Source organism: Penicillium longicatenatum (assembly GCF_028827895.1).
Source record: "Penicillium longicatenatum strain IBT 33135 chromosome Unknown contig_2_segment0_segment0, whole genome shotgun sequence".
NCBI lineage: Eukaryota > Fungi > Ascomycota > Eurotiomycetes > Eurotiales > Aspergillaceae > Penicillium > Penicillium longicatenatum.
Genome location: NW_026643120.1, coordinates 4,332,888 through 4,355,868, shown reverse-complemented (window position 1 = coordinate 4,355,868; position 22,981 = coordinate 4,332,888). Strand labels below are relative to the sequence as shown.

The window sequence follows — 22,981 nt, the reverse complement described above, 5'->3', positions numbered from 1 at the left end:
ATCCCCACTGCCATCCCCGCACTTCCCATCCCAACCTTATTAGGTGCTTTGGTTCTTAGAAATCCTCAAAGTTGCCAAAGTCAACATGGACGTGTGGAGAAATACTCGAACCGTGGAGATACCGGGGCCGATCGTGGACAACCAACTAAGCGGATCGTCCCCGGAAGGCAACTGACTCCGATATCCTACGGATACGTACGTTGCAAATGGTTCGGCTTCCCCACGCCAAGGCCGCCTCTTCTTTCGGGGATGACTGCCTTCCGCGATATCTAACCCCACTGAGTACTTCCTCTGCCAATCCTTCCCACCACAGCCTATCCTGGCTCACTGTGAAAGGGTCTCGGGGTTAGGTGCCTTCCGGGTGCATTGAATCTTAAATCCCCCGACCTTGGCCTGCGGTCTCCCACGCCTGAGGTCATCAAACCCTATGTTGAGACTTTATAAGTTCAAGTTAGAATCATGACTCTCCGGTTGCTGTTATGGGATATGTCTCAAGTCTAAATCAATCTCAATTATCTCCAATCGAGAGAACACCCCGTCCACGTTCACATTGGACTTCGCAATGATGGCTTTCCTCCCATTGACCAAATACACAACCCACATGGGCACGTCGGGTCTGAAGCTCAACATTCTCGTTGCCGGCATTGCGGCATGTGCATTTTGGCTTTTCGGCTACGACATGAGCATCATGGTACACTATCTTTCTTGAGTTTTTCCCCTATAGCACGCCCAGTCTAAGAATAAATCCAGGGCGGTCTCATTACCGAGGAGTCCTTCACAACTGTCTTTCCCGAGATGAAAAACGCTAATACCCAGGGCATCGTGATCGCCTCTTTTGAACTCGGTGCTCTAATCGGTGCCCTCGCCTGCTTGGACCTTGGCGACCGCCTCGGGCGTCGTCTGACCGTTTGGTTCGGTATGCTGTTTATGCTGATCGGCGGCGCATTGCAGACCAGTGCCTGGGCGATATCTCAGTTGGTATTGGGCCGCGTTATCAGCGGCATCGGCCTCGGCTTACAGGTTGCTACGGTGCCGTCATGGCAGTCCGAGTGTGCGAAAGCGCATAGTCGCGGGCGCTGGGGTAAGCAGTAGTCCTCCACCTTGCTCTCGTATTTGAAGACTAGAGACTAACTTGATCTAGTCATGATTGAGGGTGGCTTACAGACATTCGGCGTTGCTTGTGGCCAGCTCGTTGGTTATGGCTTCTTCTTTGTGAAGGGTCAAGCGCAATGGCGTACACCCGTTGGCATTCAGCTTGTCCCGGCCTTGATCGTCTTCATCTTTATCAACTTTCTTCCTGAGTCGCCCCGTTGGCTGATCAAACACGGCCTGGTTGAAGAGGTATGTCTCGTTCTTTGCTTGCCATCCCCACGCTCCTCTGGATGGTGAAGAACCCCTCGCTGACAGGACACTGCTTATGCAGGGCACATACAACCTGTCAAAGCTTCGCGGCCTGCCTGTCAGCCACCCCGAACTAGTGGCTGAACGTGAGGCAATCATCGCCTCGTTCGAAGCGCAGACTGAACTTGCTCCGTTCTCCTACAGAGAAATGCTGGACATGGGACAGAACAAGACGTTCCATCGCGTCGCCATTGGAGTCTTCATGCAATCGGCACAGCAAATATCTGGAGTCAACTTGGTCTCGACTTACGCCAACAAGATACTGCAGGAGTCGTTCGGTCTCAATGCCAGCACATCGCACCTCATCGCTGCCATGGGCGGGTTGGAGTATGCTCTATGCTCGCTTCTATCCGTGTTGCTCATAGAAGGCCTCGGGCGTCGCAAGGCCTTTCTGTGGACTACCATTGGCATGTCCAGCTGCTTTGCTGTCATCGCTGGGCTTCAAAGCACAGGTTCGCGCACCTGCCAATTGGTCGCTGCTGGATTTTTGTTTCTCTTCAATACCTTCTTTGGTCTCGCCTGGGTTGGAGGACCGTTTTTATACAGCGCCGAGATTGCACCCCTGCGATGCCGCGCGCAGGCGAATGCCATGGCGAGCGCTGGCAACTGGTTATTCTGCTTTGTGGTGGTCATGATTATTCCACCTGCTTTTCAAAACATCGGCTGGAAGACGGTATGTCTGCTTCCTTGTGCATTGTGGTCTGTGATCAACCTAACGTGTCTCTAGTACATTATTTTTGCAATCCTGAATGCCAGCTTCGTACCTATCATCTATTTCTTCCTGGTTGAAACGAGAAAGAGAAGTCTCGAGGAGATTGTGAGTATCATCCGAAGGAGAGAGAGTGAAAGTTGAACTTGGCCTCCCATGAGGAGACCTAGTAGGCTAACGATTTGGCTTCTAGGATGTCATCTACGCTGCGGGAGGTGACCCGGTCAAGACAGAAAAGACGATGCCGTATAATATACCTATTGAGGAGGCCCGGAGGATTCTTGGGCTTTCTGAGAGTCCTATTATCGCTGAAGTACTAGATCACGACTTGAAGGAGGCCGATTGAGCGCATTTTGTCCCTGTTGAAGGCAGTTAGGGGTCGCTATGTCGTCATGCGGGTTTCCAGTCTGCGAGATAGATTAGGAAACGCGAGTGAAAAAGTCAATGTTAAGGGCTGAATACATTGAGTCAATCTACATCAGGGATCGCTGCAACGGCTGACAGCAGTTGTATGCAGTAAAGCATCAAGGAACAGCCGCAGACACAGGCCGTAGTAATAACTTAATCACTTTGCGTGCATCGGCTACTTCTCAAACTTGAGGACAAGGGTAAACATAGAGAAAAAGATAGAGCAAATTCTGCCAAGCAAAGATGAGAGTAGATCATCATCGGAGGTAATGTGACGATGCGATATGCAAGGTCTTGCTTTTTGAAGCATTCGTTTATGAAAGCATGCCCGGCTATGGACCAAGCAACTGGCCGAGCACTTACATACCCATGGTCCTAGTTGCAAAGGGGAAATCCAATTATTTGAATTTCTTGAATGCGAAACTTGGAATGGCGTAGTGCGAACCGAAAAAAAGGCGGGATTAGTCAGAAGACATGGAGAAAGTGTGGAGTTGGCGACGGGCACGGGCCAAAATATGAAAGCTGGTCCGCGCATCCAGTTCGCTTCTCTCCTAGGTGGATCAAAGAAAGCAGAAGCATGCACTAGTTTTGCGCCATCAGCACCTTCCAATGCCGCCCTTTCGGGAATCATTGTCGAAACAAGTGCGAGGGCCTAGCTCGAGATCTAAGCTAGGTAGGCGTTGAAACACGACATGCCATTGTCTTTCAGAATAGGAACGCTGATACTTGATGTCAAGCCTGCGAGCAGTGTCGCAAGAGCCACGTCAAGTGTGATCAATCGCGGCCTTGTGCTTTTTGCAAGCGACGAGGAATTGAGTGTAGCCTTTGTCAAGAGGTTACCTTCACTGCGCTCGAGTTCAAAGCACCTGCAGGTTGCTTGTTACAGGACTTTGTCTCCTCAAAGACAGTAGAAGGTCCAGGTAAGCAGGACCCACCGACGGTGGCTCTCGCCGTGAGGAACAATCACTGGTCTAACGCCTTCTGAGTAACAACGACCTTTGTGAATGAAACGAAAGAGGTTTCCGACCTATACCAGGTCGTAGAAGCGAGCGATGAGGCCTCAAGCGTCTCATCAGACCAGCACCCGTCGCCACGGCTTGCATTATCCGGTCACGCCGCCCCCATCACAGATCCCATTGACGCCTTTTTCCTCTGGAGATATGTCGACTTCATCGGTCCACGCTTCGACATGTTCGACGATGCACCGCGATATTTCTCCACAGTCGTGCCGCAGCTCGCTCTAAACGACGAGCTTGTGTTGCTAGCCTGTGTCGCCGTTGCAGCCCGCCAGTACTCCCTCGCCAATGAACAACATCAACACAGTCACGAGCAGGCTTTGACATACTACAACGCGGCTATTAATCTGCTGTCCAAGCGACTACAGAATAGTGGGCCCGACCCGGCGGTATTTGCGAGTTGTCTGCTTGTAGCGCACTGTGAGATGGTCGAGAGCAAGGCTACGGATTGGGGCCTGCACCTCAAGGGGACAGGAGATCTTATCAAGATACATGGTTGGCATGGGGCGAGCGGTGGTTTGGCACAGGCTGTACGTCCTGTTCTTCGTGCTGTGATTATGTGGGCTAACTTGAAACTTCACATACAGTCATTCTGGATTTACTGCAGGATGATTATCCTTGCCTCTCTCTGTTCCGGCAAGCCGATAGCTTTAGGACCCAAGGAATGGATCCCTAGAGGTGTATTCCCTGATCCAGCCACGTGGACGCTCGAACTATGGCAGAAAAAAGTCGTTTTTCTTCTTGGGATGGTCCACGATTTTTGGGGTCGCACCCCCGATGACATCAACGAGCACGCTGTGCAACTTCACGCTGCCCGATGGAAGAAGCTTGAAGCTGAGCTGGTTCGCCACCAGAACCAAGCGCCAGCCGTGTGCTCACCTCTCAGTATTCTACCTCCGAACAGAGAGGAAAATCCCTTCCAGTCTGTGCGTTACTTGAACGGTTCCGTGTCCGCCTCATGGCAAATGCTGCATACTGCATTTCTCATTCTCACTATTTGCACGCCTTGCTCGCAGGCGAGTCGCCTCTCAGTTCTCTCCAGTCCCGACGTGACTTCCCAAGCACAAACATACGCACGTCAGATTGTCTCCAACTCTCTGGCGAATCGATGCTCCATCGCATGGGCGAATGCCGTCCAACTCCTTACAATTGCGGGTCAGTGTCTCGTGGTAGAGCCGGAGCGGAAAGCATGCGTCCGCATTCTGCGAGAGATTCAGCAACGAACGGGCTGGAACACGCGGGCAAGCGTCGATAGAGTTGGCGCAGCGTGGGAGAATAGTTGGAGATATGACTCCGTGGGGAGGCACTCGGCGGTCAGACAAGCTGATGCTGGGAAACTGCTGTATCATGTTTGGCTTGGCGAGGAAAGAAGTCCAGGCTAAATGATCCGGGCTCAGATACGACGCTCGACTTGAAACTCATTTCCAGGAGATGAGGGCAGGACAGAAACCATCAACGCTACCCGTTACAGTATAAACGACCTGTGGGGGCTTGTCTTTTTGGGTATAGTCATCAGGGATTCACACTGATTGGACACTGAGCATCACTGAGTCTGAGGTCCGAGCCCTTGCTGGCATCTACAATGGGGACCGTAAGTATTTCCCCAAGTGCGGGTCCGGTAGGGTCAACCCAACAACCAACTTTTGGGAAGGCATGTACCACTCAGTATTAAGCGGGCTCGCTTCAAAAAAGCTTTACTTTGATCCGTGACTACAGAGAAGTATTTTGAGGAGATAATTCGAAGATCCATATAGCTTTTTAGTGACGATAGAGCGTTTTGAAAGTTAATGTGTAAATATGGAGGACCCGCCGAGGCATTCACTGAGCTTTTCAACCCCTTCAACATTATTTACATGCTATTAAAACAATGACTTCTTAGGTTATATCTATAGCTTATTTATTTAAAGAGGAAGATATAACAGTATTTAATAGTACCTTCAGGGGTAGGTAGCAGAATTATGGTGAGTAATACTATCCGTAAAAATTAATGTGTTAGTATAAAGGGTGATGAGACAAACACCAGTGGTTAGAAAGCTTAGGGTAGATTATCTTGAATTATTAAGAAATAATTCTGTGCGTCAGATGGGTATTAATCAACACGCGTACACTATCTAGTCAGTCATTTAAATTACAATTGATATATGTATTCATAATCAAGGCCCACGTATACTCGTATAATGATAGTCTAGGTACGATAACCTACATCAAGCTCTTATCTAGAGGCCACTACCCATCTTGATATCAAGTGCTTTAGTTTTATGCTATAATGAACTTTGATATATAGCGTGACACAGTAAGCTGGGTAGGAGTTGATAGGTCATTAGGTTATGTTCTAGTTTATGAAGAATAATCACGTAATAGGTAAAGAAACAAGCATAAAAGCGAGTCCAGCAAGCGTCTTCAAACCACGATTAAGTAACGACAAATGATAGAAATCCGACTATTGAATTTACTAATGGGTAATTCTAGTAACATACCATTTCTGCCGACCTGGAAATACGGGACTTATACTCGAAATATTGAATTGAGGGATTGGCCCTTGAAAGATGCCGTCCTCCACTTTGTTATATTAGGCGGGAGAAATGGACCTGGTGTCCCGTTTGGGGGCCAAGGGGAGATGGGGGCCAAGAGGAGATGGGGGGCAAGGGGAGAACTGTTCAACCCGCGGGATCTATTACCGGCTTGTTTTCTTATTCCTTCCATGTTATATATATACCAGAGCATTACCGATGAAAACCCGTTAACCCAGTTCATTATTTAGGTCCCCGCGAACACACATCAGCAGAGATGCGCACAAACTACTTTCAAAGCCCTTGCCAAAGTGATCGATTAGTGGCACTTTTGGCCCCAATATTACCAGGGATGTGGGGTCATAATTACGCTGCTATGAACTAGGCTTTACTCTGCCTTACCAATAATCTGCATATAAATTAATCCTATCGTAGCTTTGAAAGGTCTAGCCATTCCCAGAGCCGTCTCTCACCCATTGACTGATTTTTTTATTTTCACTCTTCTCTCAATAGGAAAGTCGCTTATTTCATGTCTTGGTCTCAAGTCTCCAAAAGTCGGTGGGAGCGGCCCGCCGGTGGCATGGAGGGATTCTTCACTGTAATGGAGAACACTTCAAGCGCACTCTGTGGCGGCCGCCGCCAGTTTACTATCTTCTCTCGCCTCAAGGTTGACTTACAAATCCCAGCTGCCGAGGTGGAAGATGCACTGCGATACGCGTGGAAGCAATTGCGCTATGAGCAGCCACAGATCGCTGTAACCTCGGAAGGGTTCAACAAGATCTACGAGGTTCCCGATGAAGCTACGCTTCAGTCATGGCTGAATAGGACATTCATCGTATCCGATTACGCTGATGGCGAGACTATTGGAAATGAAGCCAAACCGATCGAACAAGCCACCCTCTACTATGTGCCAAAAGCTTCACAGCTCGTCATTCGAGTCTCTCATTCCGTCGTCGATGGTGTAGGTATGATGCTTGTATGGCATTCATATCTAAACGCCTTGACCAACCCGAAGCCCAACCTAGTATTCGGGGAAGAAACTACTCGATTGCCCCCTTCGTTAGAAAAAGCCTTGGGCCACCCCGACGTGCTACCGGAAGAGACGGCGGCCAAGGGCGCAGAAATAACAGCTGATACGGTGGGTTTCCTCCCGGGCTTCGGTCCTCCGAGTCGAATAGGTTCTGTTCCAGCTGGACCCACACAGAGGCGCGATTTTGAGTTTTCCGAGCAAGCAACCGCCGCTATTGTGCAGGCCTGTAGGAGGAATGGATACAGTGTCACCGCAGCTGTGCATGCTGCTCTCGCCTTGACAGTTGTCAAACATGCGGACCCTGCACAAATTACAGAGAGGACGATGTATGCTACGGTTAATAGCTTCAACCTTCGTTCCCACCTCCCCGCGCCATATAGCTCCACCGCCGCGGCAGTCTACTATTCCATTTGGCCCTTGATCCTCAAACGACCTGAGAGCTTCGAGGAAGTCGTACGCCTCATTGACGAAAATTACAAGACCTCATTCAACGGCAATGCGGAGAACCTGGCACTGACCGGCTCGGTCACTGGTGCCCTCTGTGACACCGTGAAGACTCCAGAATTCTGGTCTGCGCCTCCAGCCCGAGACGCCTTAGTGAGCAGTCTCGGTATTGTCGAGCGCTATCTACGGCAATCTTATGCCTCTGCTGATAATGGCAGATTGGTTACTGTTGAAAGTTTCAAGCTCGGCACGGAGATCATTCTGGGACATAGTATGTTCTTCTTCTATACATTCCGCAACCGGCTGCAACTCGTTTTTAGCTTCAACGAATCCTATGAAGACCAATCCCACATCCAAACCTATTTGGAGGACGTGCGAAATACTCTACAAGAGAAGCTTATCGCATGAGGATGCGGGCTAGAATCAACTATATCGATAAACTTGATTTTCTCGATATCTTTCCACGCGCTTAAATCGAAACTTTCAAACTAGAAACGATTGCAAATAGCTTCGCAATAACGGGAATAGTCCTAGATAATTCAAATCGTGTGATTTTTCACCCTTTACAGCTTACGACGGTCCATAGTGCAACCTTTGGGTCCTCTGTTACCTGTGAACCCAATCTGCTAGGAATTGCTTATGATGGTTATTTCCCATCCACAACAGACCTGAGCCAGCTCTGTACGTCATCTTGTTCAAAGTCGCTTATGAAACTGTAGTATCTCCAAAAACGCGCCTGCTCGAAACAAGACGTCCTGTCTATCGATGGAGAACACTATCCAGCAACATTCACGTTCGAGAACCTACTCTGGACTTTTATTTTACCTGCCGTCGAGAGCCTAGCTCTGGTGACTGGTGTGCACCCATTTCCGACGCGTGGGCCAATGGAGAGGCTCCTAGGAGCAGCTGCTCTGACTGTGTGCTGGGAACCTACCAAGAACAGTTGGACTTTCCGCTGGGCCACGACGATGAGTTAGCGTCTAGCTTCTCATCATTAACCTCATCTTGTAGTGCAACAGGACACCCGATGACTTCGCCTGCCCTAGCGACGGTTGCTCAGAATAATTCGGCTACCGCTACTTTCACAGCAGCCCAGGCCTCCGAGTCATGCACCAATACCTATGTTAGAAAGACGGGGATGATTGCCATTCAATCAGTCGTTCCCAGCAGGTTTCTACTGCAGAAACTCTATACTTTAACAACCTTGAAGCGGGATGCACCCACTTCCCTGTCGCGGGAACAAAACTGTGAATGCCTCACAAGTGTGACGTCTATACTGTCAAAGAAAAGGACACATGTTACGGCATTACAAACTCCTACAACAACACATTCATCATGTCTCAATTTGTTTCATGGAACGTCGATATCAATAGGGGTTTGTGACAATCTCGAGATTGTTGTTGGCAACCAAATTTGTGTCAGCTTTCCTGGTGATGCCAATGCCCCTAGTATTACGGGCGCCCCAGCCGGGAAGACGTCGGACCTTTCGTTTTCTTGCTTTACGCCAGATGCCACGGCCGTGGATGATAGTTGCTACGTGAATACCTACTCAACCATGACACCATGAACATGGAACCCCGTGGACACGGTGGAAACAGTTCCGGGGGTTCAAGCGGCTCTCAGTTCTGATACACAAGCATACGAGCAACCCCGGTCCCTAGTCTAACCACTGTTTTGCACTCCCCGAATCCGACGCCAACCCTGTGGCTTCGCATACATATAATCCATCGGACGCTCACTGCGTCGTGTTTCTTGATCGAAGGGCAGTTGCAACTTCCCAAGTTGAGCCCCGAGCAAATATTTCCTCGTCTTTCATTGAAACAAAAGAGCCATTGTGAGGATCCTTCTGCGCCGCCATCCACAAATCCTCTAAGGAGACCTCATCAGCATGCCAACGTCGGGTGACGTAAAGGTTATGAATAAGCTGTTGGAGACGAACGCGCAGGTAGCCTTGGTACCCACTAGAGTTTTGATCTTCGGTATCTGTCATGTAGTCTGGGTCGACGGCCCCAATCCAAAAGTCATCTGCTAAACGGTTTTCCAAAACAGAGGCTGCAGAGTTGCCATCTATGTACAGAAAGACATTCCGCAGAATTCCCACTGTGAACCCCTCGGGCATAGAGGTAATGCTTACTCCCGCCAAATCGTTCATGAGGTACGAAATCTCTTTTTTGGGGGGAAACGATCGCAGATGATTGAACTGCTTCCGCAATTCGCCGAGGGTCACAAGAAAGCTTTCGTCTCTAGTGGGCGTCGAGGAAGGCCAATCTAAAAACTCGACGGTGTATCTCGATTGAATTGTGAGACAGCAGGCGATCGCACTGAAAGACATATACATTGAATATGACGACTTTCGATCATAAGAATCCCAACAGTCGGGATTCTCTGACTTCCAATAAAGGTTCACAAATATTGCATAACCCCACGGCTTTTTTGCCCTCATCTTCTAGCCATAGCTGACGTAGCCAGGGCTGCCCATGTTGCAACATTATCTCTATTTCCTCTCGCTTCTCAGCTTCGTCCATTTCTCGAAGTCGTCGGTCGTCCTCATCTAACGCATTTGCGATTGCCTTGGCTTCATATTGTTCGTAGAGATGGCTTTGGAAATCCCGCAGGCGCTGCAAGGTTTCCGTGCGATGCTCATAGGAGATATCAGTCGACTTATACAGAGCATCTTCGAATGCGTCTTTTTCGTTGAAGGTAAGCTTTCCCCAATAGCGACTCTGTAACAAATCAATCTCAGAGGATGTTAGGTCTCTCGGTGACTCGGCAGCCTTTTTCAGGAAATCTTGCTTATTCGAGGTTGTTGGAACTATGGCAGCAATATTTGCGACTTGGGTTATAAGGTCAGGAAAGCCGAGAAGCCGCATGCGATCCTCTGCACTGAGCGCAGAGGGGTTGTTTTCAAATTCTTGAAAGGTTGCAAGCAAGCTATCAGCATCATCCAGATCCCGGATAACGCGGACGAAAGCAGAAAATAAATGTTCCATGATCCGTGTAGCGGATGGAGAGAACTTTGGGTCTCAGCCTGTAGGAGTTGATGTGAACCAGTATCTATTCACTGGGTGGGGGCGTTTTCAGACTGTAGGTTTCGCTCCAGGGCTGGTGAGAGACATCAATGTATAGATATTCCGGTACTCAGGGCAGCAAGTTTGAGTCAGGTTGTGCATACAACCTTGGAAACCGGAGAAGAGTGACGATGGGTGGTAATGTAAAGAATGCAAAGCCATACACATACAGTAGAGCACGGCTGACTAAGATATGTGGCTCCTAGTATGCCGATCATACCCGTTTCCATTACTCTGGCTACTTCAGAGTATCGCCCAAAGTCTCCCTCTCCCTCTCAATTCGCTAAATGTGTAACCACATCGGCGATTAGCTGCTCATCCGGTCATGTCATATTCCTTGCATTTTCACAATAAATCAAACTCCTATCCTTCGGTTATCATTTAAATAATCTTAGATCTATATACTACTGTTCATCTAGAGTAATACTATTGTTACGACACGTCTATAGAAGGCCGACATAAAGGCCCGAGGATGAGCCTATAAGCTCTTAAGTTTATAGAGTCTCCTATGTACTACGTACTATAGGAGAAAGGTTAAGCCGATAGGTTTAGTTAACTACTTAGATAAGCCGCAATGTGATCTTTCACCTACTCTTACCCTACTTCTCACCCTATCTATTACGCACTTACTCTTCTTAGCCGCGACGCTAAAGCGGCTCTTACCTGTTTCTTACCTAGGCGGCGCCCACCGGACTACTGGCCGCATTGAGGTCACACGTAGTTTCATCCCTTGTACGCTTGTGCTACATAATTTACTTCAACGCGATGTCAAGCACATACGACCATAGGGTGTGGAGAACAGGGCTTCCCGTCCGCTCAGCCGTACTTAAGCCACACGCCGGTTAGTTAGTAGTATGGTGGGTGACCACATGCGAATCCTAACTGTTGTATGTTTTTAATTTTTATTTAACATTCAACTTTATATGCCTATACCACCCCCTTCAAGAGGTAGTCAAAGCAGCGCGTGGGAGCTAAGAACCACATTAAATTACAGAAAGCTTCAAGAACAAGCTTCTTCTATCAAAAAGCTTCTAAAAGAATGCTCGAAAAAATCCACTAAGCCCTTTAAATTCCGCAATAGATCAAATGGGGATACTGGAGTCGGCCTCTCCATGGAAGTGAAGGAGTCGACCTCCACGGTTCAGGAATGGAGAAAGATCGGGAAGAGTGGTCTGGAGCGAGTCCATGTACTTGTTCATGCCTTCGATCATCCAAGACTTCAAGTCGTCATTGGTCACATCAGTCATGACGAGTGAGCTAACATTCTGCCAGTTCAAGAACTTGGTGACCCATTCACCGTTTGAGTTCGGCGACTCAATAGTCCACGAATCAGTATCCGAGTCGTAGGTAGTGGTATCACCAAAACCAGCACCGGGCTGGAATGGCAGGTAGACTCTGTCACCGTTTGAGTCTTTCTAAGATGCTGTATTAGTTTCAAACCACGTAGATAGGATTTTAGGCAGAACTTACCAGACCAGTGAGTAGATCTTGGATGACTTCAATATCGTTTGCCGAGATTGTACCATTTTGTGCGGGAGTGGTAGAGCTGTCGGCTCTCTTTCTCTTTCCATAGCCAAGGCCTAAGCTGGTTGTGGTGCTTGCGGCACAACTGTAGGATTCACCGATCATGGAGGAAACGTTAAATTTCAGCAAGCAAAGGTCAGTGCGGGAGATCACTCCGTCGACCTTCCCATCAAGCTTGTCGGAAGCATTGATTGTCGCGTTTATCACGGTATCAAACACACACGACGGTGGGTAGTGTCCAATAGTCCGAATCTGGATGGGCGAGGCGATGTGGTTGACTTGCTGCTGTCCATATCGCATGGCAGGGGCACCAGCAATGATACCATCGTAGAGCTCAGGAGCCTTTTGGACCTGGCTCATGCCCTCACGTCCACCTTCAGAGCAACCCATGTAGTAAGTGTAGACTTTGTCGCTGCTTCTCTTGCTGGTGCTTTCGCTGAGCCCGAAGTAGTTCTTGGTGAAGATCTTTCCAATCTCAGTCATCTCAGCGATAGCCTGGTAGGCGAAGTTGTAGATCGCTGGCCAGTTTGCAGTGCCATTGCCAAGCAGAACAACGTCGTCAAAGTCGGTACTTCCCCAGTAAGGGAGGCCTCCATCCGTCATACCAGTGACAGTTCCGTAGGCCACACCACCTGACATGTCGGCGCCACCAGATCCATTGCTGATCTGGTATGCTGCACCTCATGTGGCGAGAAATCGGTTTTGAAAGTTCTCGGCAAGGGGCATCCAGTACTCGACAACAATTTGGTCATCCAGATTGTCGTGGGAGAATCGATGTTCACATTTTCCCAAAAGGTCGCATCTGTGACCGAGTAGTTGCGGTACGTGTTAGCAGTGACCGAACTCTCGTCGATGGTGATACCGAGAGGATTTTGTCGTCAGACGTCGGCAGGCTTGACTTGATATATTCCTTTGTGCAAGCCTTGCTCAGAGAGGTTGCGGAAGCAGCCCCAATGAGAAGGGGGGCAAGAAGGCCGATCATGGCGACTCGTGGGCAAAGTCACACGAGCGGAAGATGATTGCAGGATTAAGCTTGATGGGCAAGTAGAACAGGCGAAAGCTTCTTCTTTATATGAAAAGGGTCAATTCCAAGGTAACGCCTAAGCTCAACGTCACCCTGCCCCTAATTCCCTCGGATGCACTTTTTGCTCCATATCGGCTTTAGATTAATTGACTGGGGTTCCACATAGAGCATGCACAATTTTCAAGGTTCTTCAGTCTAACCATTTTGAGCGTCAAATCAGCGCATGACTCCTAAGATAATGCTACAATTAGCCCCGTTCCCGCACGTCGGACATGATTACGCGTATTAACTCGGCCCAGTTCACCCAATGTGGAACCCCGAGATGCAGATCATTTCCCCGGTGCCTGGTTTCAGGCTAACCAACGTGCTTTTTTCAACATGCGGCGACGTATGAGTGTTTTAGCGAAAGTTGGCCGCAGGATCAACAAACAAAATCAAAGGACATGGTCCGAGAAAATTTGAAATTTTCCAACCAAGACTTTCAGCCGTGGGATTCATATTGTTTTGGGAATTTCCCACTAGTTCTACGGCGGCCTATCACCGCCATATTCTTGCCCAAATATCTAAGCTTGACGTTTCGGCATGAGCTTTGAGTAAATATTACTACCCCTTTTCTCAGGTGACGGTTTGTGGTAAGGGTGGCTTCACTGTTGTAGGGGAGAGAGGCCCAATCGGTGATTACAAAGGACCTCAGGTCTGTAAACGTAACTTGGTAAAGGAAGTGCTAAGCGACACTATGTGTGATCATATGGATATGGATTTCAATGAACCGAAATTTTTGGTGAAGGCTGCCAATGACCGAGATCCGTGGAATGCTGATAAATTTCTCGTTTATTGCCCAGGCGTTTTATTTTTATTCCCTTTTTTTTTTTTTTACACAGCAAATAGCCTGTATTCACAAATCTAGAGAGAGCATAGTTTCTCTACTACAGTCAGACCAAACAACCTTACAGCAGTAAAAATTGAGGAAAATATTTCACGTGTTGTCTCGAGGTCAGTGGCCTCGGGATATCCTAGCTATCTATGTCTTTCCAAGACATTCTTTTGGTTTCTTGAAGATCAAATCGTCACTCCAAGGACCTTGGAAAATAAGACTAAACAAAATGACAGAACTTCAAAAAGCAGTGTTATTTGGGACCAAACCTTCAGGCTATACGGTGCCCATTGACCGATCAAGTGTGACGCTTCTTAATACCGCACTTGCTCAAGCACTCCTCCACCTTGATCACTGAGCCTGCAGGAATAGCATTCTTGACTTTGTCGATATCCTCTCCAGATATGCTCTGCCCAAATGTAGCAGCAATAACATCATCGCTCAGAGAGAATGTCTGCTCCGCGACCAAGCCAAACCCAATATCCTCTGACGAGAATGCCGCCGTGAAATTTGCTGGCTCACAATCCGGGTTCACCTGCGTGTGGAAAGAGCCGGCCGGGAAGATGGTCATCTTGCCGGGACCCAGTTCGGCGTTGATAACTCGTTGCTTGCCTTCAGAGTCAAGCACGCCTGCTTCGGGCACCATCTGGGTGAGAACGCGCCCAGAATTAATGACGAAGAGCTCCGTGGCACGAGGGTGAAGATGGAGGTAGACCATGCTGCATGCTATTGAGCACATTTAGTAATAGGGAAGCTTGATGCATTGTTGATAACATACCCGGCAGTGAGCCCACACTGAAAGACGTTCCATAGCCAACCAAAGCCGGAAAAGTCTGGCGGTTGGCGACCAGGCTGGTGTTGTTGTTGAAATCGAATACGAAATCCTCATCTTTTGGGAGGAGCTTGTAGCGGTCAATGGAGCTAAAAAAAAATTAGATTTTTCTGCTTCTGAAATTGAGCCCATTTCATAGAACTCACGTATCCGCAATTTGTAGTTGAGCTGTCAGGCTGAGCTCAGAGGCCGATCGCCTATTCATCTGCCGAGGTGCTGCCTCTGCCGGAATGGCAAAGGCAAGGATAACAGCAAGAAAGGAGCTAAGAGCAGATCCTGAAAGCATGCTGGCTATTGAGATATAAAGGAGTATATTGAATGTTGTGCAAGTGGAAGGTGAAGCTGGAAAGTGTTGTTAAGCTGTCGAGGAATGTTTGATGATGAATTATGAGGAAGCAGTGGACTTGAGCTCTTATATACCTGAGATCCAACTTGCAAATCTGGATATCAAGTCAACTACCTCGTATATCCATTCCAAATACTCCCAGCCGGACTGAGGCACTGCGCCTCATTCATTTGTTTGGAAAGGCTCTAGGTTTGAAGTGGAGCCGTCATCCGCAGCGAAGCTAATATACACAGTTCACCCATCATTATTGTCAATGCTACCATACGTTTATGTGGGTGGTAGATGATCTCAGTAAGTAAACCTAGCCCGCGGGCCAAGAAATCATCAGACCGATTTGCCAAGAATATCGTGGCAAGTAGTCAGCTCTGACCTAGGTTGAACCTCCCAGGAGCGCAAGTATGGCCTAAAAGAATGTGTTATGAGCGAATGAGTGTGGGTAGGGGCGAAAAGAGGCTGAATCAATCTAAACTACTCAGTGCCCGAAAGTGGATTTGTATGTAACTTGGCGGTTGTCGTATTACATAAGCGGGTTGGCTTGAGCGTATTAATAATACGACTTGGTCCAGTCAGCGTGCATTTTGATGATCAGTGCTGCTACTCACCACCCGCTCCAAGCGTATTCCCACCTTGGCGCGAAACATCGTATTTATGATAACCTAATGGGATGAGCTAACACAAGCTTCAAAAAAAGTTATTCTGAAACGATATAAAATCCAACTCTATTTACGTTGCGAATTTGTCACGGTATGGATTCTATGGAACTTCCTGAAGACACCACCATTTCCGGAGGCCATGGAGAATCGATCAGCGCCGATGTACTTTTTGTGAAAATTTTTGAAACCACATGCAAGTCAGCATAGCTCAAGGAACGCCTGACCTAAAGAAGGACTTTCGACCTCATGAACTAGATGGGTGCCAATGATAGACATGCGACACTAGAGAGAACACGAGAAAAGATACCATTCAACCCTCGCCACATACGCAAGACAGTGGTAAAGATCTATGCCAGTGCTTCAGTATTCATGTTACTGAGAAAAAGTCAAATATATAGTACTTCTAATTGGAAGCAAGTTCCAGCTTCACACAGTGCATGCTTTCGGGCCACCAGGTTTCCCTGGTATCTATGGGCTGGTGGAGCGAAACCTGAGGCTTCATTAAAGCAATAACTCGCCCCAGCTCCCATTGTCCAATGCCACCAATCCACCATACGCCGTCCAATAACATGACAAGCACCAGCCAGTGAGCAAAAATATCCATAGTCAATAAACGCATCGACTTCAGTAAAGAGTTCTCAGTCTCTGGGGAGTCAGGTGTCATCATATTCTCAGCGCCAGCCTCCATGGATGATGAATCGAGCACTGACTGGACAAGGTTGAGAAAGTTGGCCGGCGCTTTATTCAAGAAAGACATGACGGTCCGTCGTAGTGCTCTTGGCGACGTCATTGAAGTGACACTGGCCATATATTCTCCGACCCAGGGTGAGACTTTTTGGATGTGTTTCAATATCGAATGCTCAAATTTGGGGCCAGAGTTCCTTTCGACGGTTCTATTTGTAGAGAGGGCGTCCGATGCACATATTTCAAGGACTGAAAATGCTCTCAAGCAAGCATCAAGAGAAAGATGGTTGCAGTTAGAAGTTTCTGGCTTCTCAAAAAGAGCCACTGTAGATTCGACTTTCCCACGTAGAGTTTCGAAGGCTTGTGCGTATGTAGAAGTAACTAATGGAAGAAATAGACTTTTTGTTCTTTCAGTTGGACCGTCCTGTGGAGACAAGACGACCGTGTCATTTAAGATTGGGTTCGGCAGTGTTGGTATGTTAGCCGGCGGGCTTGGGGTGTTTGCGTATGTCTGGACAACGGGCACACTCTCAACTATGCCATCGAGTATTGCGGTGGATGCCGTATGAGCCGCGCGAGTAAATGACATCCACTGTGAGTGCTGTGGAAGCAATTCATTTGGCAACTTCTGCCCACCACGTTTTGCACTGGCAGCCAAATGTACCCTGATAGAGTGACTGGCGGAAGCGTACAAAACCATAAGTGCTGCATTTGCGAGGATGTTGTCATAACAATCTGAATGTGACATCACCACCTGAATGTGCTGCAGAGAGCTTCTGTGATGGTGTTCCGCCAACATGAGTAACTCCCGGATCATTACGACGGTTTGCGCATCCACAAATGTATTGGACTTGACTAAATCATGGCATTTGCATGCTGCTGCCAAGGCGATCAGGGATGACATGACAGGTCTGCTCTTGAAGGCGATATTTGGGATTCCCACAGAAAGTGCATAGTGGTCAAGATTGTCGAAAGGTATGTTCTGACTAGTGTGTGTGAGATAATGACTGAGGAGATTAAGTTCCGTCGCGTCAAGGGTGTTGGGGGGATCTGAATTTAAAGATAGTGTTTCACGATTTTTATTGACATCCGTAGGACAGGGGGATAGTGAAGTTGGAGAAGCGCCACGCGGGAAGGGGCCGAGGGTAGGGGCTTGATCGTCGGGACATGCAGACTCAAAGTTCAATCTAGAAAGTCGCCGAGGACCCTGATATTCACAATCGTACCGGCGCTTGGCACATCTGGAGCAGCTCGGTCTCAACTCATCGCACTGGGGATATGATCAATATAAGTCGGGCTGGTCTTTTTGTAAAAAAGTCTACCTTCTTTCTTTGTTGCTTGCATCTAAGACAGCCATGCCTAGATTTCGCATGCGACCTCCGAAGCTTGTAGTCTGTCACGTCACCAGCCATGCTGTCGGTCGCATGGTTAGCCCCAGAACAGATAAACCCAGAACCAAATGCGATCACGCAGGAAAGATTATGTTGTACTCGTGAGAGGCCCTGGGGAATGCCTTAGAAGACATAAATTATGAGTTCCGTCATCTTCCTCAGGGGCTTGGCCGCTTAGGTGAGGTTGAGGTGCCCAGGCCCGGGGACCCCACTTGAGGCTGATGATTTGGAATTCCAAGAAAGTGCCAAGAAACTCCGCCCTTGAACACGAGCACCGCTGTTTTGGAGAAAGAGAGAGTCGGAAATTGAAAGGGATGTTCGATACATGCTAGGTAAGGATGATGCTGACCGAGCAAAGGGAAACTGGAAAATTGACATGCGGCTGGTCTATACCTGTTTATTGGCCCGAGTTAACGTGTTGTAGCGCGATGTATTTGAACGTTACCCGCGACATATCACAGGTTCATATGTATATATAGTGTTCGTCTCTAGTTTTGTATTAGCCTCATGGGAATACCTCCACTGAGATAGACGTGACAACTTCACCAAGAGGGCCAGACATTGCGTCAGAATTGCTTGTTGGGAAGGCCGGGGGAGAGGCTATAATCAACTACATCTTCGTTAGCCTAGTCTCATCTGGTCGGGCTAGAGGCTCTTCATTGAATAATTCGGGGTGATTGACAGATTTTGTAAGCAGTGGGAGGAATGTATGAGGTTAGAGGTCCAGAAGGAAGGCACGCTTACGGGATGTTGACGCTTCCTTATAGCACACAAAGTTATTCTCTTCACAATATGCTTCGGCGTTCAACTTAAAATGGCGCGGCTATAGGGCACCCCATTATCCCAAATAGGTTTAGTCATATTATTGTACTTTCTAGTCCTAAGTGAATAAATCTTCTCACGCTCTATTCTTTTCCCCCATCATCATCTTCTCTTTCTTTCTCGAACCAACTCTGTGTGGTCAATATCTCCACCCCCTCCGTCTACCCGCCAAGATGACGAATGACAAGAAACAGAAGAAGAAAACAATTGAAGCCCCGGTTAACCTCATCTGAAGGGGATTTGGGTCATTTACGCGAAGCTTGGATGTGGATCCTTCAAAGGCAGACCTCCTACTCCCAAACCTTCAAGCCGCACTACAGCAGCAGCAGGAAATCCTCAAGCCTGCTCCCGTTGAGGGAGTGACGTGGAAGGCCATTGGAGATCTCACTCGAGACGAAATTCATGAGGGGTTCGGCATTGTGACATAGTCACCTGAGTCCGACGGCCTACAGCCCTGGCCGCCTCGCAATATGATCCCAAGGGATATATCAGCCGGCTGCTGTAAGTCTTTCTCTTCATCACAATTGTGTTGTGTGCCTTGATGGTGTTGTGGGCTGCAAAACTAATAGTGAAAAGTAGCCTCAATCCAAAGCGTCCAGAAATACATAGCACGCTCGTCACGGAATGAGGCTGCTGCAAGGGTTGTGATTGACCTTATTCTCTTTGACATTCTCGGCCCGATCATGGATGGCCACTGTGACATTCCGGGCACCTGGCCCCTCCACATCCAGATGGAGACTAGCCTAGAGTCCAACATGGTCACAATGAAGGGAAAGGACCTACGGTTCCGCGGGACGAGCGACTATACTCTATGGTACGGCAATGGTGATGGGCCTGAAAAGGCAACCAACCTAATTATTCTAGAGGCAAAGGCTCAAAAACCTGGCTTGAGTGATGAGCAAGCCCTAGGCTACATGAGTAAGTTTCTTTAAAATCGCATTTTTCTTATGCAACTTCTAATCTATATATTGGTTCTAGGCTGCGTCCACCAAGAGAGACGGCTTAAGCCCGGCCGAAGCGCTATCGTGTATGGTGTCGTTACAGACGGCGAGGAATGGCGTTTTTGCCGGATTAATGACGAAGGAAGATATTCCTGGGACGTGGAGTTTTTCGGGCAGCTATCGGGTGACTTGAAGGGTAAGGAGACCGGTTTTGCAAAAATTGCGACGCTCTTAGGCTTTATTATGGAGCAGGCCATGATTCTATCGCCGTACACGACGAGGGTGCACTCTAAATAGACATCCAGAGAAGACGACGCGCTAATGACCGGTTAGGATTGACTCTTTTTCTTATTAGTCCAGGTTACATATTCGCTCTGATTCAGGTTTTATTCAGTATCTTTTAGGTTTGTGGAATGACATGGAATAAGAAAGGCAATTGCTTGAATCTTCTTTGTTCTTAAAGTAGTTCTGACTCATTTTTGGCTTTAATGGAATCCTCTAAGCAGATTCAAATAAAAGCCAGCTGGACATCTAGCTCGGAATATTGGATGAGTGTTTTTACCGATCTTTCATATTGCATTAAGAATAGCTTTTTAGATTCATTATAACGGGATTCAATAACCGCCTCCTACTAGGTATCTGGATGGCTTATCGAATTCTCCTTATTGTCCATCTCAATCAGCTGAACAAAGCTCGTATTGGGCCCGCCATCAACGGTCCTTATCTTCTTCTGGCTGCTGGTATGACGCATACTGCTGGCCTCTTTGGTGGATCCAAAGACTGTCGGGAATAGACGACCAAGCAAGGAACGCAAAGCTGGCATGCATAGACAGAAAATCCCAACATCTATTTCGATCACGGACCAATAGCCACCAGGAGCATTGTCCCCTATAATGAAGATCGATTAGTTTCTGATAGATGAGAAAAGGGAGGGGGCAATACATGTTGGATTGGTACTTGCGGCGAAGAGCTTGAGCATTATGGCGCGGTAGATGCCAACGCCGGTAATTCTGAAGAACGAAAACATTAGCTCTTTGCATCCCGGTATGTTCAGACGTTATGGAGGTCGGAAACCGAGGGAAAACTCACAAAAATCCAATGGAAAACATGAATACCACCTGCAGTTTTGTATTCATTGATGCCTGGAGCGTTAGTACCCTGGGAATAGGCAGAGCAATAACCCAGATATCCAGGACAATATTGAACGCGGCAGCAGCGACAACCAGAGGGTTTGTCTCTACGCACATCCCTTTGTGCTCTCCATCCCAGCCATCCCAGTTATAGCTCACAGGTGAGCATTGAAATGCAAAGCCGAATAAGAAGGTCAGGCCGAAGCAGATTGTCACGAGGCAGGATATTTTGATTACCGATCGCATTCGGTCTGAGGGGAATATGCGCAGGTAGAAGAGGAGGAAACAAATCTTGACTATGGCGACGCAGGTGATGTAAAGAAGTTCCTGAATGTAAAAAAGCTGTTATGGTGAGTTGGCCGATGGAAGCTTTTGTTTGCATACTGGAAATTCGTACATAAAAGATGCGGGTTATCTTAGTGAATTCAAGGGTCCACATATCTTTGCCAAGACCAGTCTTTCCAACTAAAGCGAGTGTTAATAATGATTCTATGCTGGCCAAAGAAAGGGAGAGAGAGGTCAATCAATGCCACTTACGCAGGATCGAACCGACGTTGACTGGTACCGCGCAACACTGTGACAGTTAGCTTAGACCCTTCCAAACGCATCTGTGCCAGATCTCACTCCGAGGAGAATAGTTGCCCAGTCATCCAATTCGATGTCCAGATTTGTGACGATAAGGCGTGTGTATAGTCTCAAAATTATGAGGGCCAGAGTAATGCTCATCCCGATTGCTGGGACCAGGAGGCTCAAAGAAGTCTGATCTCGAATTGGAGCTCCACATGTTGTGTCGGTGACATTAACAGCAGCTATGCGATCGGTCAGAATGCGAAGCTCGCACATGTTTCTAGATTCCACGCACTGAGGGCCTCCTTGACGGTGCAATTTGCCGTAACACAGATGTTCAACGCCTCGTTGAGTTTAACATTTGTACATATACATGTCTGGTTTTTGGAAGCACAAGGTGACTGGGGAACGAGGTCGGTTAGGCAGTCCAGCTACAAATGATGTCAGCATCTCAGGGTACGGGTGGATCTTCCAAATCTCACAGCGCATGACGGTAGAGACTGTGTTTCGGCAAATGCTAGGCCACTGAAAAAAGCTACGGCGTAGGGTAAGAATGCAGCCCAAACTCGAAGGCTTCGCATTCTGCCGTGACTGCGAAGGGCTCAATTCAATCATTGATGCAATCAGGGAGAGATACGGGATATATTCTATTTATTAAGCCCCGGGAGAGACTTGACCGGGCCAGCGGGACCAAAACTCTAAGATGGAAAATCCAAATCGTAATCATATTCTAAAGGGTCTTGATCTTGAAGGATCGTGCACTGAATGGGCTTAGTTTCACATAATTTTGATGGTGATCCACAACTTCATGCCTTCGGCATCCCCACCACGAAGGAACTTTCATGCAAGAAACGTAAAAGCAAGGGGGCGCTGCCAACTACGGCAAAAGTCTGCACATCAACTAGTGACGCTAGCGCACGCATACAATAATGTTGTTTCAAAAGCTTCATTCTCACGTCAAGATTTGGTTTGCTAGATTATTCCGAGTGCTAGGAGCTGGACATAATGGAGTTCAGGATTCAGAATCGTATGAGTTCAAGGGTCCATATTGTATCTAGATCGATGAATGTCTTGGAATAGGCGGCAAAGCAATCGCGGAAACCACTAGTATTCTGTGGCTATTCCGCAAATGTTAGGTGGGTCTCATGAAATGAAGCTCGTACTTTTGCACTGTCAAGCAAGAACACCCCCTGTAACTTTCACTTTCAATAGTCCTTTCTCTCCTAAAGCATTGATGGGTCGAGATCATAAGTCTAATTTCATGGCTTGGTATACGCATAAGGTGAATACCTCAACACATCTCTTGATCAATTTTTTTTCATCAATCTAGGTCGTGACATGACACGTCCAATTCCCTCTCCCCTTTCAATACCCTTGTTCCTTATTCCGTCCGAAGGCCGATCATGTAATTTTACAACAACCTCAGACGTGTGACATGTTTTGACGCGTTGGGTTTTTAAGGATCCAGCCGTGTGGGTCTGCCTCTGTTCCACTGACCTACATGTAGGTACCATATAAGTTGCTCTGATTGGTTGATATGCAAACTCTACCTAGTGCGTCACCATGTCGCCGAGATGCCAAGTTTAATGAGTATCGGAACTTGCAGT

The 22,981-nt window shown here is 47.9% G+C and overlaps 8 protein-coding genes across 8 annotated transcripts, besides 4 other annotated features; 4 read left to right on the top strand and 4 right to left on the bottom strand.

The window, feature by feature from the left end:
- Positions 1 to 562: 562 nt before the first annotated feature.
- Positions 563 to 2,254, top strand: N7484_004144 (putative MFS monosaccharide transporter; the record flags this gene model as incomplete). The annotated part of the gene is made up of 5 exons (XM_057114564.1): positions 563 to 691; positions 751 to 1,081; positions 1,142 to 1,341; positions 1,424 to 2,074; positions 2,129 to 2,254. The coding sequence occupies 5 exons, from the start codon at positions 563 to 565 to the stop codon at positions 2,252 to 2,254; spliced, it is 1,437 nt and encodes a 478-aa protein (XP_056974704.1).
- An 873-nt stretch (positions 2,255 to 3,127) lies between these two features.
- Positions 3,128 to 4,789, top strand: N7484_004143 (uncharacterized protein; the record flags this gene model as incomplete). Its single annotated transcript, XM_057114563.1, has 5 exons — positions 3,128 to 3,191; positions 3,256 to 3,438; positions 3,505 to 4,064; positions 4,122 to 4,689; positions 4,752 to 4,789. The coding sequence occupies 5 exons, from the start codon at positions 3,128 to 3,130 to the stop codon at positions 4,787 to 4,789; spliced, it is 1,413 nt and encodes a 470-aa protein (XP_056974703.1).
- Positions 4,790 to 6,573: 1,784 nt separating this feature from the next.
- N7484_004142 (uncharacterized protein) lies at positions 6,574 to 8,495 on the top strand (the record flags this gene model as incomplete). The annotated part of the gene is made up of 3 exons (XM_057114562.1): positions 6,574 to 7,789; positions 8,149 to 8,199; positions 8,269 to 8,495. 3 exons carry the CDS (start codon positions 6,574 to 6,576, stop codon positions 8,493 to 8,495), a joined length of 1,494 nt encoding a protein of 497 aa, XP_056974702.1.
- A 758-nt stretch (positions 8,496 to 9,253) lies between these two features.
- N7484_004141 (uncharacterized protein) lies at positions 9,254 to 10,508 on the bottom strand (the record flags this gene model as incomplete). The annotated part of the gene is made up of 2 exons (XM_057114561.1): positions 9,254 to 9,839; positions 9,892 to 10,508. 2 exons carry the CDS (start codon positions 10,506 to 10,508, stop codon positions 9,254 to 9,256), a joined length of 1,203 nt encoding a protein of 400 aa, XP_056974701.1.
- Positions 10,509 to 11,338: 830 nt separating this feature from the next.
- Positions 11,339 to 11,411: a sequence feature (Protein overlapping with rRNA (N7484_004140, KAJ5650417.1) was converted to a misc_feature.).
- Positions 11,412 to 11,777: 366 nt separating this feature from the next.
- Positions 11,778 to 12,001: a sequence feature (Protein overlapping with rRNA (N7484_004140, KAJ5650417.1) was converted to a misc_feature.).
- Positions 12,002 to 12,056: 55 nt separating this feature from the next.
- Positions 12,057 to 12,776: a sequence feature (Protein overlapping with rRNA (N7484_004140, KAJ5650417.1) was converted to a misc_feature.).
- A 196-nt stretch (positions 12,777 to 12,972) lies between these two features.
- Positions 12,973 to 13,092: a sequence feature (Protein overlapping with rRNA (N7484_004140, KAJ5650417.1) was converted to a misc_feature.).
- A 1,214-nt stretch (positions 13,093 to 14,306) lies between these two features.
- N7484_004139 (germin family protein) lies at positions 14,307 to 15,126 on the bottom strand (the record flags this gene model as incomplete). Its single annotated transcript, XM_057114559.1, has 3 exons — positions 14,307 to 14,734; positions 14,787 to 14,929; positions 14,987 to 15,126. 3 exons carry the CDS (start codon positions 15,124 to 15,126, stop codon positions 14,307 to 14,309), a joined length of 711 nt encoding a protein of 236 aa, XP_056974699.1.
- Positions 15,127 to 16,242: 1,116 nt separating this feature from the next.
- N7484_004138 (uncharacterized protein) lies at positions 16,243 to 16,596 on the bottom strand (the record flags this gene model as incomplete). Its single annotated transcript, XM_057114558.1, has 1 exon — positions 16,243 to 16,596. The coding sequence occupies one exon, from the start codon at positions 16,594 to 16,596 to the stop codon at positions 16,243 to 16,245; it is 354 nt and encodes a 117-aa protein (XP_056974698.1).
- A 2,610-nt stretch (positions 16,597 to 19,206) lies between these two features.
- On the top strand, positions 19,207 to 19,974 carry N7484_004137 (uncharacterized protein; the record flags this gene model as incomplete). The annotated part of the gene is made up of 3 exons (XM_057114557.1): positions 19,207 to 19,237; positions 19,313 to 19,654; positions 19,715 to 19,974. 3 exons carry the CDS (start codon positions 19,207 to 19,209, stop codon positions 19,972 to 19,974), a joined length of 633 nt encoding a protein of 210 aa, XP_056974697.1.
- A 413-nt stretch (positions 19,975 to 20,387) lies between these two features.
- Positions 20,388 to 21,955, bottom strand: N7484_004136 (CFEM domain-containing protein; the record flags this gene model as incomplete). The annotated part of the gene is made up of 9 exons (XM_057114556.1): positions 20,388 to 20,493; positions 20,541 to 20,565; positions 20,620 to 20,687; positions 20,767 to 21,134; positions 21,205 to 21,272; positions 21,345 to 21,381; positions 21,432 to 21,616; positions 21,670 to 21,805; positions 21,857 to 21,955. The coding sequence occupies 9 exons, from the start codon at positions 21,953 to 21,955 to the stop codon at positions 20,388 to 20,390; spliced, it is 1,092 nt and encodes a 363-aa protein (XP_056974696.1).
- Between the last annotated feature and the right edge of the window lie 1,026 nt (positions 21,956 to 22,981).